The sequence below is a fragment of the Papilio polytes genome, unplaced genomic scaffold, assembly GCF_000836215.1.
Source record: "Papilio polytes unplaced genomic scaffold, Ppol_1.0 DF824158.1, whole genome shotgun sequence".
NCBI classification, from domain to species: Eukaryota; Metazoa; Arthropoda; class Insecta; order Lepidoptera; family Papilionidae; genus Papilio; species Papilio polytes.
This window is the reverse complement of record NW_013525046.1, coordinates 982090-998303: the sequence shown is the minus strand read 5'-3', so window position 1 is coordinate 998303 and position 16214 is coordinate 982090. Positions and strand designations below refer to the sequence as shown.

Here is a 16214-nt window from a genome sequence, read left to right as displayed (position 1 = left end):
CGTTGTCGACGACTTACGCCGAGATAGTGAAAGGCTTCAACTCCCGCTCGAGCTCGGTCAGCTCCCGGCAGCCTAGTGCACAGAGAGTGCCCCACGAGCCCCCTCACACTCCCGCCGAAGAGGAATACATCTCAAGTGAAACATGTGCACCAGTGTGTATCGAAAGTGATGTGGCCGATGAGCCCAGTGATCTATACAGTGAGACTGTTGACGCAAGTGAAAGTGATGCGTACATGTCTGAATCTATTATTTATATCCAACCGGAGGAAAAACAATGGACTGCTGAAGTATCGATAGAAAATCAGAACTATCAAGAACAAGAGATTTGCGAAAGCGAAATATCTGAACAGATAGAGCAAGCTCCTATTCATGCGGAATTACGTCCGCCTGAACATCACGACAGATCACTTAGTCCCGCGACCAAGTTGCGGACACAAGATTTATCTTATGCAGAAATTCTTGCATTAGGTCTTCGGAAACAGGCAAAAACCCAAAATATTGTATCATTACCTGAGCCACAAGTAGCACAGGTGGAAATGGTTAAAGAAATAATTGTAGAGGTGGAAAAGGCTCCCCCTGTAATAGAATATGAACCCAGAGTTCAGTCAACAGAATCGTTGCGAGTCAAAACGGACAAGTTTGAAAGACCTGCTCAGCGTAGTCGGTCTAGAGATATGCCAAGACAGAGACGTGCTCCTGAAAAGCGGTCCACTAAATCCCACGATACCCAAATTATTAAAAAGAAAAAACTTTCAAAGAGAGTTATTGAAGTTGAGGACTTTGATGACACTCCAGAACAACAAGATTCTTCAAGATTAGATTCCCTTCCCCTTGACAGTAACATACAAACATCTATTCAAACAATTGATAAACTAAGTACAGAAACAAGCTGTAAGGAGTTGGTTAAAAAAGTTCAGCATAGTGCAACTGTTGTTGAAACGGTAACCGTTGAAAGTATACTTGACCTTACTAAATCTGAAAATGACCAGAAAAAAGCTAAAAAGAAAAATAAACATAAAAAGCCAAAAGACGCCGATGACGAAATTGAGAAAGCCCTTAAAGAAATAGAAGAATCAGATAAACAGAAAAAAAGAAAAACTAAAGATAGTCGTGATAAAAGTAAAGAAAAAATGACAAAGGGCACAGAATCAGATGAAGCGATAGATAAAAACGATGGTAAAATGAAGCAATTAGCCTCAAAATTAGATAACAAAGAAATCACTATTAAACAAAAGAAAAAGAAAATTGTTACAAAGGAACTACAAACCTCTGAAATAACTGAACCATCTTCTGTTGCACAACAAAAGTCAATTAAAAAAACAATCACAGAAAATGTAAACGTAGAAATAGAAAGAGGCAATTCTAGTAAAGATGATGATTCTGGTGGTAGTTCATGGGAATCAAACCTAGAAGACCTATCTGCTAATGTTTTAAAATATCCTGAAGCCTCTGATGACACAAATCAAACGATTATGGAAGAGAGTAAGTGTTATGAGCATGATCAGGTTAATAAATCAACAAACCTTCAAGATGAAGACAAACAAGAAGTAATACAACACTTGATTCGTAACGTTGAGGAATCCAATGTTAATACGGAGACTTTATCTTTGACAAAAGACAGTAGTGTTAAAAACATTAACCTGTCTACAGAACCAGAATTAGAGATAGCGTCCAAGCAAAAGAAGAAAAAGAAAAACAAAAAGCAAGGAAAGGCCGTGGAAGAGATAAATGTCGATCAAACTATAATAGCAGCTGTAGACAAAACAGTTGAAGAAAACGTACAACCCATTGGCACTACAGCTCAAGAAATATCTCATGTCCAAAAGAAGGCTGAAAAATCTAAAAAATCGAACAAAACAGACGAAAAAGCTAATGTCACTGATGTTACTTTAGCACAGGTTAACATTCTAGATGTAACAGATACTAGTAAGAAACCAAAATCTAAGAAACAGAAATCCATTGAAATTAAAGATTCTTCTACCCAGCAGACTATTTCTAACCCATTAAGTACAAATGCTGAAGAGAAAACAAGGTTTGAAACCTCTGGTGAAGTAGAATCTACTGACGCAAAAACGCACAAAAAGAAATCAAAAAGCAAGAAACCTAAAATTGTTGATGACGAAATAGAACAAGCTTTGCGAGAGATTGATCAAACAATAAGTGCTAAAAAGAAAACAATCGAAAAGTATGAAAAGATAAAAGATAAGCACCGAGAAACAAGACAAGAAGCTGTCAAAACAGAAAGTTTTAAAATTATGCGCGAAACTGATAGTTTAAAAGTTGAAGATTCGAATATAATTTCAGGTGATCAGGAAGTCAAGAGTACACTTGTAACTATGGATTGGAATACTTTGATGGCTGAAGAGGAAGACATTCCTGAATCAGAACTAGCACCCATCACTCAACCTAGTATCGAGACTGACTTGTCCCTCGAAAGTGAACAAATTGCAACTGAAGTTACTATACTTCCCGAAATTATTGATGCAACAAATATAGAAGCTGAAATAAAAGAGTGCTTGGAGAAGGAAATATCTGAAACAACTCAAAGTATTATCGATCCTGACAGTAATTCTAATGAGCAGAATAATAATAAAACGTTAAGAACTGATAACTTAATAGACAGCTCGTTCAATATAGTAGAGGAAATAACTCGATACGAACCTATTATACAAGATATGGAAACACGCACTATTTACCTAATAACACACGAAGAGAAAAAGTTACCGCCTATAAGAACAGTGAAAGTATTTAATTCCAAGATAAACTCTTCGAGTATTGATTCTCAAGATGAAAATGTCACCGAAATTAAAACTGCAACCGTAACTTCGCAAGAAAATAATGAAAACATCTTAGGAGAACCCCTAATTTCGTCTGATTTAATCACAGAATCTTTATCAGAGGATTTGAAATCGGTTGTAGACAATCAGCATACAGACGTTGTTATTGAAGAACAATCGCTGAATACAAAAACGGAGTCTGTTCCAAAACTAGATTCTGAAGAAGCAAGAGACAAAGACATAACTTATTTAGCTGATAATGATTATAAAGAAATTATCGTCGACGATAAAAATCAGAGCAACGTTGAGGAATACCAATGCTCTAACGTTGAAGAGTTCTCAGAAAACATACTTGAACATGCTATATTTGGATCCGTACAAGACCGCCAAAGAGGACAATTAAATACGAGTACCATTCCGTATCAAGAATTAGAAGAGATAAAAACGTATTCCATAAATCTTGACATTGATCGACTGGACTTCGACTACTATCAATTATTGGATAAGCAAAGTAATTCATCTTCCAAATGTGAACCGGAATATGAAAATACACAAATCGCAGAACAAGATCAGGCAGATGGTGAAATTGTTCAAAAGGCCGCAGTAAGCCTATCTTTTTCTGACATAACTGAACATTCTGGGTTTAAAGAAGCTCAGTTGAAATGTGATGAAGTAAAGTCTGTAGATAATTCATTTACATCTATTCCTGAGAAATCTGAGGACATATATCCTGAAGGAGAGAACTCAAACGATGTAAAATCAGTACTTGACAATGAAGCAACTGTTACAACTTCTTCTCAGGATACACTTAAGAAAACAGATTTTAAAAATCGTGCAGAAACGAATGTCATTCAGATACCACCTACTACATACTTGGAAATTGTACTTGATACACAAAGTATTCAAACAGCAACATCTAGTTTAGAAAATAATCAGAAATGTACAGATGTCACTTCAACTTTGGAAGTTGATAATAATGGAATAATACCTAATAAACTTGAAATTATAGAATTTAATAAAGAAAATGATGTTCTAAAATCAAAAGATATTATGAACATTGAAGCTGTTGATACTACTGGTGTACTGTTTGTGCTCGAGAACGAAATTCCACGTTTTGATTATCGAGAAATAACTGACGCTGAAAAATTCTTAGGAATTATTTGTCCCAAAGAAACGATGCCAGTACCTAAACCAAGTGTAACAAATGAAGATGTTAAACAACCGGAAGTGCATGAAACAAGCATTTTAGAAAAAGTAACTAATGAATCAAACATTTTGATTGAGACCGTACCCAAAGAAATTCTACCAGAATTTACAAAAAGCCATGACTCTGAAGAAAATTCCATTTATTTATCAATGAAAAGATTTAATGAAGAGTTTTCGTTTCACTGTATTTATCACTGTATTGCCGACGCTGAAAAGATTTATCCCCGTCTTGTAAACTTGTATGAACAAGAACAACAAAACGGCTCATCTTGTGACGTAAATATTGATACGATTGAAAACACTCAAGTTTTAACCGACATTGACACAGTCGAGGAAAGCAAGACGGTAGCTGAAGCAGACATTATAAATATTACTAAAAACCCCTCAGATACGAACGATGAAGGAAACACTACATTAGTTAGTGAAAACTTATTAGAAAATAAACCAAATGAAATTGATGTAATACATTTTGAAAAGCCCAAATATGACTATCATGAACTGTCTAAATCTGAAATACTTTTAGCTTCTATTTTATCTAGAGAAAATAATAAAAACGATCGTTCCATGGATGAATCGCATCATAATCAAATAAACATTTCAACAGACGAGAAACTTTCAGTGCCGTTAGAGAATGGTAATAAAAATGAAGAAATACATTCGCAAGATTTGAATCCAGTTGATAACAAAGAAACGACAGTAAACAAAACATTCGTGCAAGATTATCATGTCATTCATGACGCAGAAAACAGATACGCGTTAAACCTAAGTGAATCAACTGTTGATACGGAACCGGCCTCTCTCGTTAAAGACACACTAGAACTCATTCAGATATCTGAAAGTGAAGAGGTGCGGACTCAAACGTTACCTCAAAATTTAAATGATAATTCTTTACAGCCAAATTCTGAAGAATCTCACAAAGAGGAAGAATCAAAGTCCCAAAGTGTTGCTAAAGTTCCTAAGAAAACCCCAAATATACATAGTCCAGAGCCACAAACAGTTTTTTATGAACCAATTATTTACAATTATAGTGACTTAAAAGAAGCTGAGCATGTATTTGCGCAAAATATTGCGTGTATGCTTTCTAATAACGAAAATACGATAGATTCCGTTATTAATACTGATACCATTGAAAATCCACCAGAAAAAAGCGATGCTATATGCGTTACAAATAAATTCGATGGCAAAGATGACAACGATCTTAACAATGAAGAGAAAGCAGAAGTTTTCACAGATGTTGATAGTAGGAAAAATGAACAAACGACTACAGTTGAGATACAAGACTTTAATACTCTTGTGCCTGCGGTATTTGGTGATGTTGCAATGGTCGCTACATCTATTTTGGAAAGAGAAGCGAAGAAGAAGCAAGAAGAAGCTAGGAAACAAGAAGTTAATGAACAAAATGTAGAATGCACCGTCCAAAACCAAATAGAACAAGTTGAATCTCCAATAAAAGAGAATATAGAAGAAGATTTTGTCGTGGTAGAGAATTTACATCTTAATTTACCAGAATTAGAAATATCTGTAGAAAAAGCGGAAGATTCAGGTCAGGAATCCAATCCAAATCTTGGTGACGAGCTTGATTTCGAACACTCGTTCGAAGTTATTGACCTTGAAAAGGATGTGTCATTTGAATTACAAGAACCCACAGAAATTAACAGTAATTTTGAAAAGGTTCTAACAGTTGAACCACCAACACCAGCTGCTGGTATTAGTCCTTCTTCAATAGATAATGTTGATGTTTCCTCTTCGACGGAACTTCTATCGGAATTTAAAAAAGACGAAGTCCATCATACAGAAGGGATATCAGAAATATCGAAATGTGAATTCGTGCCTCAAACTATCTCGGCGAAATTTATCGAAGCGGAAATCGTTCATTCTGTTTGTTCCCCAACCTTAAGTACTGATACGCAACAACAGGTTAGCAACGTTATGAGTACGGAACCCGACGTACTAATTGATAAGTCTATAGGTCACGAAATAGATTCAAAACAATCTACTCGATCCAAAACTGAAACTAGTAGCCGTCCTGAAAAATCTCCTATTCACAATTTACATGATCTACTTCCAGAAATCGATTCCATACCTGAATTTAAACCTTCCTTCTCGACTACAGTTCTTAATTCAAAGCTTTCTGCTGATGCCCCTGAATTTACACCTTCCTATTTGTACAAAACATTTGACCTAACAATATCTGATTGTAAACAAGTAAATACGCAAATATCTAATATCGATGAACGAGTATCTTTACAAACAGATTTACATAAAACTAACGCTACACCCATAACATATTCTTCAATTTTATCTTCTAAGAAAGAACAAGAAATACCTGATATTAATATAAAACAAAAGGAAAGTGAAATGTTATATGACGTTAAAAGGAGTGAGGAGTCTACCGAAGATAAGTTGGAGCCAAAATCGAAACGTAACAAAAAACAAAAGCAAAAAGATAATAAAAAGGAGGTAACTGCTATTAAAGACGAAACGTCAACAATTGTAACATCTGTTGACGAAGTTTCTTCCGTGCCCATTCATGAGGAACAAAAACAAAAATCAGATTCGGATCAAAAAGAAAACATTTGGACTAAATTATCAGATGATGGTAAATCTTATGCTGAAGTCTTAGCTGAAGGTTTAGTTGTACAAGAAATTTCACCAATCCATGTTGTCGAAAACCAAGAAGTACAATCCACAACAGAATCTATTTTAGAAGAAAAAACAGAATCTCCTGTTACTGAAGCACTTCGATGCGTCGAATATGATAATCAGGAATCTCATGACTCATGGGCGAAAATAGTTGCTTCGAATCGACCATCGCCTGAAAAGATTCAAAAACTTACATCACCGAATGAACCAATACAATCAAAATCTAAAACTCCCATTATTTTAGTTGATGAATCCGACTCGGAACATAATAAACCTGACTTAGAAGTAGATGCAGAAGGATTTATAAAAGTTGACAGGAACAGACGTTCGAGATCTAAGTCTAGAGATAACCGCTCCAGTTCTGCTAACAGGACAATGCGACAAACTGATGTCCGTGAAAAATCTGAAAATAGGTTTAATGCTCTAACAAGCACTTTAAAACCAGACGATGGAGAAACAGTGCAAAGTAGTCATTCTGACGAAGAAAAAGAACCTATAAAGAAAGGGAGAAAGAGCCGTTCGACGAAATCTAAAGAAAAAGAAGTAAAGACAAAAGTAGCACAGATAGCACCCAGTACTTCCGATGAAGAAAAACAGCCTGTGAAGAAGGATAAAAAGAAGAGATCTTCAAAATCCAAGGAGAAGGTAAATAAACCGTTAGATGTATCCGAAAATTCCGAAACGTTACAGGAAATTATAGAAGTAGAGCCAATAGACGTTCAACAAAAAGAAGACCTTTCAGTTCAGGGTCCACAAGTATCGACCTTAGAGATTAAAAAGAAATCCAAAAAGAAAAAGAAGGAGAAGAAAGTAATTGTAGATACGACTGATACTCCATCCCCGGTTGATATTACTTCCTCGGAAGTAGAATCTTCAGAACCAACATACACGGTACCATTAAAATCTGTTGAAACTCCAATTTCAACACCAGAATCAATTGAAACTCCTATTAAAGACAGGTTTTATGCTGAAGCCCAATACTGGAAAGTAGATCCTAGCGCCGTAGATGACCTTACTAGTATATCCGAGATTTTGACAGTCAAAATTGACTATGCTGATAATAATAAACAAGAAAATATTGTAATTGAAGTACAACAGGCTCCAGAAAGTGCAAATGTTGAAACCACAAAAATTAACAACGAAAAATTGGAAGGGGAGGTTATATCAAAAGAAATGGACACAGAAGCTTTAAGTCCACTTGATTTACCAAAAACAATTGAATCACAGAGAATATCCGATGAACAGTCGTTGGAAAGTAAAATGGCTGATTTACAAAGAGAAATAGAAGAAATGTTACTTCCTGAAAACGATGCATCCTTAGCAAGTGATATTACACCTAAAGAACTAACAGATATGCAAACCTCATTAGATGAACAACCAGACGAAATACTTGAAAACATCACGCCCTCGCTGGCATCGCCTGAACCTGAAGATAGTTCAGAAACTCAGATTCCTCAAAAGGCCACAGAGAATGAAGAAAAATCTGTTTTAGACATAAAAACGATTCCAGATAGTAAGATAGATCCAGAAAATTTGAAACAAGATATTCAAGTAAACAAGAGTGAGCCTTCTAACATCACGTCACTAATTTTAGTCGAAACTCCTGAACAAATTCTAAATAAGGGGCATGTCGAAGGTGTAAATTCCACAATAACTAACACTTCATTTACACCATCTACTAACAATCTCATAGATATACAACAAGACAATTTCTGGAAGGAAAAAGCATTAGTAGACGATGCGGAAAAACTGCTTGTTGAACAAATTTTACCTAAATTAGACAATTTTGCTTCTTCTCCACTAAAATCTGACACCAATCGTGAATACACCATCGAATCGAAACAAACTCTCCCTAACGATTCCGATATTCTCTCTAATGGTTTTATAGAAGCGCCTTTTTGGCCTGAGAAGCATTTATATCACGACGCCGAATGCGAATATTTCTTACAAATGGCAAAGAAACATAAACATCAGATTAACATAAATACTGAAGTAAAAAATACGGACAAAAAAGACAAAGATAAAGATCCTAGTGGTGGTTCAGGTCACTCTTCTGAATCTGAACAACCACGCGAATCAAGCGGCTCTCCGTTCGATTCCAACTATTTATCGATGGATCTTCCAGGCGGTATTTGCAGCTGGAAAGATCATAGTTCTTATTTGAGTTTGGAAACACCTTCTGATTCACTGACGGGCTTGATAAGTGAGGATACTTCTAAATTAGTTTCCGACATCCCAGAGGATAAACTAACCACCCTATCCCTAGCGCCAGTTGCCCTTCTCCCCCCCGAGCAGGAGTCGCCGCCGCAGGAACATGAGAACCGGACCACAGCCAAGGTGATCGATCAACACTCGTATTGTACTCTTTTACAATATTTATTTTATGTTTGGCATGAATTTATAACGATTTGTCTTATCACAATTATTACAAGAATTATTGTTGTAAATCGTCGTCGTCTGCAGAATTCGCCGTTCGTCTTGTAGAGCCAACTGTTGGCGGACATCTCTTCTCACTAAACACGTTTAGCGTAGTTGTAGGAATTGATAGTTTTTTGTGCAATTTATTTCAATCTAGTCATTGTCTAGTCACTCAATACTAATGAAATTTCTCGAGTCAATTTTTATTGTAATAAAATAAATGTATGTTTAAACATTGTTTTATTTTAATTCAAATCGCATAACAAACCCTGTGAAAATTGAACACCAAGATTTGGCTACTACGAGACGATCGACGAAATTGTTGCTTTAAATGGATTTATTTTTAGATGTTTATTTTTGGCTTACTTTTTATACAATAATGGGGAGGACTACACATTCTTGTTATCGACGTATTTAAACTTCATAATGAGGTTGGTCAATCGACATGTTTTGAACCCCTGTAATTCTTTATGTTGACCTGTGTAGGTGCAATACCTTCCCTTGTTTCCAATTCAATTGATTATATTTTTATTTGCGTATTTGTTTGAGTTTATGGTTTTAGGCATTCATTTAAAAAATGCTTGGCAACACGTCTTACACGACCACAGCTTAGAACACGCCAAACTAATGCTAACAAAATCTTTTCGATACCAATTTTTTTACTTTTCAAGTATATTTATATGATGTCCTTTAAAGAATTAAGTAAAATTTGGCCGATATTTATCTTAATTTTTGTTAATCTGTTTAAAATATAACGCTGTGTTTTTGCATATTGCCAATCGTACCATAAAACACGAGCATATCCCTCACTCGAATGGCTTTAGGTTTTTACCATGTTTAAGACAATCCGGATAAGCATGTCATGCCAACATTGACATTTTTAAGCTATTAATAAGTTTGCGTTGTTTATTGTGTTGCTAACTATAACCGGCGTATGCAACTCAAAATCCTGTTACGGGCTTTGTAATATATAGTGCTGTAAGAGTTGTTTTTATCATTTAGAAACAAAGCTAATCATGAATTTTGAGTTGAATCCATTCCGGCATCTGGTCCTTTGCATCTGAATGTTGTTACGGACTATTTTCCCCTGCTAGGATACAATGACGTGGAATTTTAAACTTTACTTTTCTTTACCCTATTATAGTTGACATTTAGAGCCTCGGGAACAGTAGTACTGTTCTTTTTTTATTATTTTCTTTTCTCTTATCTGTTATATCAAGATGATTTAAAATTCCATGTCTGCGGCTAAATGTAGTGCATTTTGACTTATACAGTTGTGTGTTTTTAGGATAACTTGTCTAATAATCTTGAGACACTCCTCGAGGAAGTGAGAATCGTTCAAAGTCAACTATCAGATCTGCCGAATGAAACACTAGACGCGATGGAAGCAGGTCTCAAGGTAAATATACTTCCTAATAATTCCTACATAAAGTTCATTGGCCTTCCATAGTTTCATTGAGTGTTTTAAATTAATTACTACTCTTAGATCGTCATTTATCAAACCGTGGGTTGGCTTCTATCCTTAGCTGTCTCATGTCTTTCAGAAGTAATGAAAGAGATGTGAAAAGTATTAAAAAAACCAACGGTTATGTCAGACATGTAATTCATTACAGCTAACAACTTGAGATCGTTCGCACAACGTAACGCCTCAGTTTAGACAAAACTAGAATATCTATGACTAGCTGTTGCTCGCGATTTCGCCCGCTTGAAATTACAAAATATAAGTTATGTTACTCACTGAAAATGTATCTTTTTAATAGTGAAAGAAATTTTGATATCGGCCTAGTAGTTTCAGTTATTTCAATGCATACAGAAATACAAATCTTTCCTCTTTATAATATTAGTATAGATACAGTCTTGGTCGTATACTGACATTGGTCGTTTTAATATTTATTAGTTCTTAGAAACAATTGCATGAATAGAAGTGAACTATGATATCAGAATTATTTTTATTCATGACGTGTGTGACGTCATTTATATTTTAGTATATTACGTATTTGTAATTTGTTTTGGCAAAGTTGGCTTTGAGATATATTTCATTCGTCTTTAAAACTAGGTCACTACTATTTACATTTTGAGACCGAGAGAAATGTTACTTGGCAACCAATGTTTTATTTAGACCTGATAATGGATTTTTGTATGAAGAAAAAGAATAACAAACTTAATACTGTTAATATTTTAAAGGCATGTTTCGATAGGATCTTTTAATCAGATGCGCTTAGTTATCCAATCTAGCTGTACTTACTTTGCTTAGATTTCTTATACGGCTAGCTATGCATACTTTCTCAGGATTCGCACTTATAGTCCAGAATTAAACATTCCTTAATATCTACTTTCCGAGCAAGAGGCTTAGGCATTTTCTTCTATTTTTATGAAAATAATTCACAAAGTTTTCACTTATAATCGACCTTTCTTTAACCTAGAATAATTAATGAGCATATTGTGAGTCATTTATTTAAGTTATCTGTTTATATTGGCTATAGCAGATGATGAATTTTACTAGACAATGATGTCATGCACTTGCGGTTACGAAATCCCGTGTTAATAATAAACCACATTTGTTTGGCATCTCTCTGTTTGTGCTAACGTCTGCGAAGTCAACCGGCATATACGAACGAATACGAAATCGAAAGACTTAGCGATTTTTGTGGTTATTTCAATTGTTTTTTTCTCTCATTTGACTTTTTGTGTGTGTCTTCTGAAAATCAAAGGTTAGTTGTTAGGTTTAGTGTTTGTGAAGTTTTATTGTTGATTTTTTTTTAGGGGTATTACTTGATTAAATGTTTACGAACTCGTGCGCGTTTTCCTCATTAAAAAACCTATGTCTTTATTAAAATTTATTGGATTATTTATTTAGATTGCTCTATTTATTTATAATCTTCGCGTATGGATAAATTGGTGTTGTTATTTTTTAAAGTTTTAATCAAATAATTGATATTAAAATGCCATGATTAAACGGAATGGTAACGAAATCATAACATTTTAAAAACATTAAAAACGTGTGAAAATATATTAAATACTTTACAGTGTTACACTTATTTTAAATTTGAAAAACATGTTCTTTGATTTTCAGGAGGGTATAGCAGTTCTAGTCAAGTGTGAAGAAGCAGCAGTTCTTCTGGAACAGAAGATAATGGAATACGGACATGAATCAGAAGTTCAGACATTACTTAAAGAACTGATCATAATGAAAGCAAGGATCAGCAAGTTATTAGAGCAAGCGCGGCAAGGCCTTCACACCATCAAGGTAAGAAAGGTAATTGTATTGTTTTTTTTTTTGTTTTTACCGTAGATAGCAGTGTGTTAACATTAGTCTGATTGTTTTAAAAAAACTTTAATGTTTGGATTTCAGGATGCGAAAATTGATATGGAAAATCAATCTAAGCAAATTGAAGAGCAGAAGGAACAAATAGCTAAATTGGACAATTGGCTAGATGCAATAAATACAGAGCTTAAAGTGTCCACGAAACAAACCGAAGTACTCACTGAAGAAGATATTATTAGATATATAGAAATTTATGAACGTTATATCAGACAATACGAGGAATATGAAATTATTCTAAGATCTATAACTGTGATAAGTGTTGATGAATCTAGTCAATCGATGCAAATTAAATTAAATGCATTGAAGAAAACATTGGAGGAATCGCGAGTTCTAGTCATTGCGGAGATAGAGAGATTGAGACAAATATTGATAAATATCAAATATACGGCTGATGTGGAGGAAGAAGTTTCACAAACAGACCGAACAATTGATTCCACTTCAATGCCGGAGGAAGTTGTTTCTCAAAAGATCATAGAGACTGTCGAAGTTGTACCAAGTGTAGCTGTTAAAACTGTTCCTGAAGACGATACTCAATTTGAATACGAAAAGGAGGGTGAAACAGTAGAGGAAATAAAATCTCCCAAGATTGTTGAATCTAAAATAACGACAACAATAGAAACTCAAACTGGAAAAAGTCTTATTTCCGAAGCTCCGTCTCTACACGATAAGTCGGTTATCTGTCAACCAGAAATAATAGAAACTCAGGATGTGTCCATAACTTGTGCGCCACCACAAGAGGTCGAAGTACAAACAAGCGAACAAAAGTCAGTAGACGGTGAAGTGCTTGAGAATATTCAAGTTAAACAAACTACATCAGATGGCCATGAAACTATTATAATCTCAAGTCGACCTGTAGTCAGAGAAAAAGCAATTGACGAAACTTCACTACTAGTCGATGCTGACTACGAGGGTGATTATCAAAATAAAAATACTGAATTGAATATAACTCATAGTTTACCTCAATCATTTGAAACCGTAATGGTGGAACCCGATGAAACAACGACAGAAGTGGTAGTGGACGCAGATGGTACAAAGAGAATAATTGTTAGAAAAGTGAGAAAAACATTAGTCACAAGGCAACAAATATTGCACACGCAGGAACGTTCCTCGCACGTATTGGACCCTGATGGTCATCGAGATCACACGTACCAACAAATAACACTTAAACAAGATCAAGGTTCTACTCAAACTTTCGATGATGGTGGAATCCAAAACGTACAATATCAAACATATGACGGTCAAGTCATCACAGGACTTCCTGGACGAGAAATGACGATTCAAGAATTCACATCCAAACCAGAAATGATAATCTCTATGGGGCAAGATATGAACCCAGACCAAATTCTTCAAATAGCAGAAGGTAACATTCAACCGGAAATTCAGACATCATCTTCGAGCGTTACTGCTGTCGTTGAACAAGTCACGAAACGAATTATCAAAACCAGACGTCGTATTATTCGCCGTATCGTTATTATCGATGGTAAAGAGCACGTCTCTGAGGAAATTATTGAAGAACCCGACGATGTCGAAGTTTCAGAAGAACAAATACCAAGAGTATCAATTAACATCAATGATAGAAATGTACCTATTGACAGAGACGATAAAGATGATGATGATAATAAACCTCCACCTGACGATCGTGATACGAATCAAGAGGATAAGAAAGTCAGTAACATCCCAGAAGATAAGAATAAACAAGTAGATAAACAGGAAGATTCAAATGAGGACGCTGTTAAAAAGAGTCGCGACTTAAAAGAAGACAAAGATGATGCAATATCAGAACATGATAGCAATGTCCAAGAACACGAATTAAGATCTAGTCAGTTGTTGTTATCCGGTAATGAAGTTACACAATTGGAGACATCATCGTCTCATTTTGCTACCCTTACTCAGAAAGTAACGAGAACAGTAACAAGAACAAGGAAAAGAATAATCAAACACATTCAAATTATCGATGGAAAAGAACATGTGACGGAAGAAGTGATAGAAGAACCCGCTGATGTAGAAATTGTAGAGCTTGAGCCCGAAGAGACTCGTGTATCTCTTGATGAGGGCACTAAAATGAAAAGAATAAAAATTGTTAGACAAGTACAAATTATCGACGGCAAAGAACATGTTACAGAAAAAGTAATTGAAGAAGATGATGACGATGCGTATGAGCCAGAGATAATAGCGGCATCAGATGTAGAGCCGTCTTACCCTCAAGAATATATCGTAACCGAAACAGAACAACCTCAATTTACAACAGCAGATAATAAATGGGATAATGTTGCAGATTTAACGTCTAATTTAATAGCTAGTGAAATTAATCATAGTTTGATATCTGAACAAAAAGGTGAAAGGGAGGTAGTTAAAGAAACAGTGGATGACAAAAAGAAAGACTTACCTAGGACAAAGGAACTTACGGATACAAATGAATCTACTACTAAACCAGAAGTTATTGAAGAGGTTGATAAAAATTTACAAAAAGTTACTTTACCATATTCACCAACAGAAATTACACAAAAAGAATCTTATGAACCAGATCATAGCGTTGTAAAAGACGCACTACTCAAAACTGTTGAAGTAACTTCATCAGACAACAATACTCATGGCACAATCTTAAAAGAACAGACAGAAGTTACAATGATTTCCCAAATGCCTACTATTACCTATGATATTGATAGTCAAACGAAAATAGACACTCATGATTTTCCCAAAGAAAGTGCAATTCGAGAACATGTAAGTGATGTTTCTATTCCGGAAGAAATAGTTGTTTCTCTTGGCCATAATATAGGCGAAAATATGATACGTACTTCCTCGACTGTTACAGAAGGTTTTACTACTGTAACAAATAGATATGTAACAAGAATAAGAAAACGGATTATAAGGCATATACAAGTTATTGATGGAAATGAACATGTCACCGAAGAAGTTGTAGAAGAACCGGAAGAAGTTATTGCCGAACCCTCAACCTACACAATACAAGAAGAGGGAGTTAAAACTAGACGCATAAGAATAATAAGGAATGTTCAGATAATTGATGGTAAAGAACATGTAACGGAACAAATCGTTGAAGATTCAGATGATGAATACATTCCGGATTCTACAGTCACAGCTAATATAGATGTCAAAATTGGTCCATGTGAAAAACTTACAGAAACAGAAACAGTTGAGATCAAGGAACCAGTAAAGGAAATATTACAAGAGAAACATAAACCACAAGAAATCTCGCCACTTGAAATATCAAAAGGATTTATAGACCGCGAAAAAGAACATACTGTTTCTACGATAACATCTACAACAGTTACAAAAGAAGATATCACAGATACGACAACTAAACCTGAATCAGTTTCAGAAAATAAAATTCCTGAAATCAAAGAAATTGTATCTCCCGCTCCAACTGACTCAGATACTGCAATTTCAACTATTGTTCAAGAGAAGATAAGTGTTGATGTTCCTGACTCGCCGAGCAAAATAGATTTATGTGTTACAGACATTTTATCATCTAGTAATATCAAACTTGACTCAGTTGTAAAAACAGAAGAGGACGTTTCAAGTGAAATTAAATCTGTTCCGCAAGTCGTAACTAAGACATGTGATTCTGAAATCGATATAATTCCTCAACTTTCTGAAGCTGAAATACCAACCGCAGTACCAGCAACTATACCTGAACGTCAACTTTCCGAAGCTGAAATACCAACCGCAGTACCAGCAACTATAACTGAACGTCAACTTTCCCAAGCTGAAATACTAACCGCAGTACCAGCAACTATACCTGAACGTCAACTTTCCGAAGCTGAAATACCAACTGCAGTACCAGCAACTTTACCTGAACGTCAACTTTCCGAAGCTGAAATACCAAC

General features: G+C 35.2%; 1 protein-coding gene across 1 annotated transcript in view; it reads left to right on the top strand.

Moving 5' to 3' along the window:
* The first annotated feature begins 6 nt into the window (after window positions 1–6).
* LOC106111484 overlaps window positions 7–16214 on the top strand; it is a 24183-nt gene continuing 7975 nt past the window's right edge. Inside the window, exons 1-4 of the mRNA XM_013293603.1 lie at window positions 7–8963; window positions 10333–10443; window positions 12118–12291; window positions 12397–16206. Of these exons, the coding sequence (XP_013149057.1) occupies window positions 234–8963; window positions 10333–10443; window positions 12118–12291; window positions 12397–16206 (12825 nt within the window). The 5' untranslated portion in view covers window positions 7–233. The remainder of the gene's footprint in view (window positions 8964–10332; window positions 10444–12117; window positions 12292–12396; window positions 16207–16214) is intronic.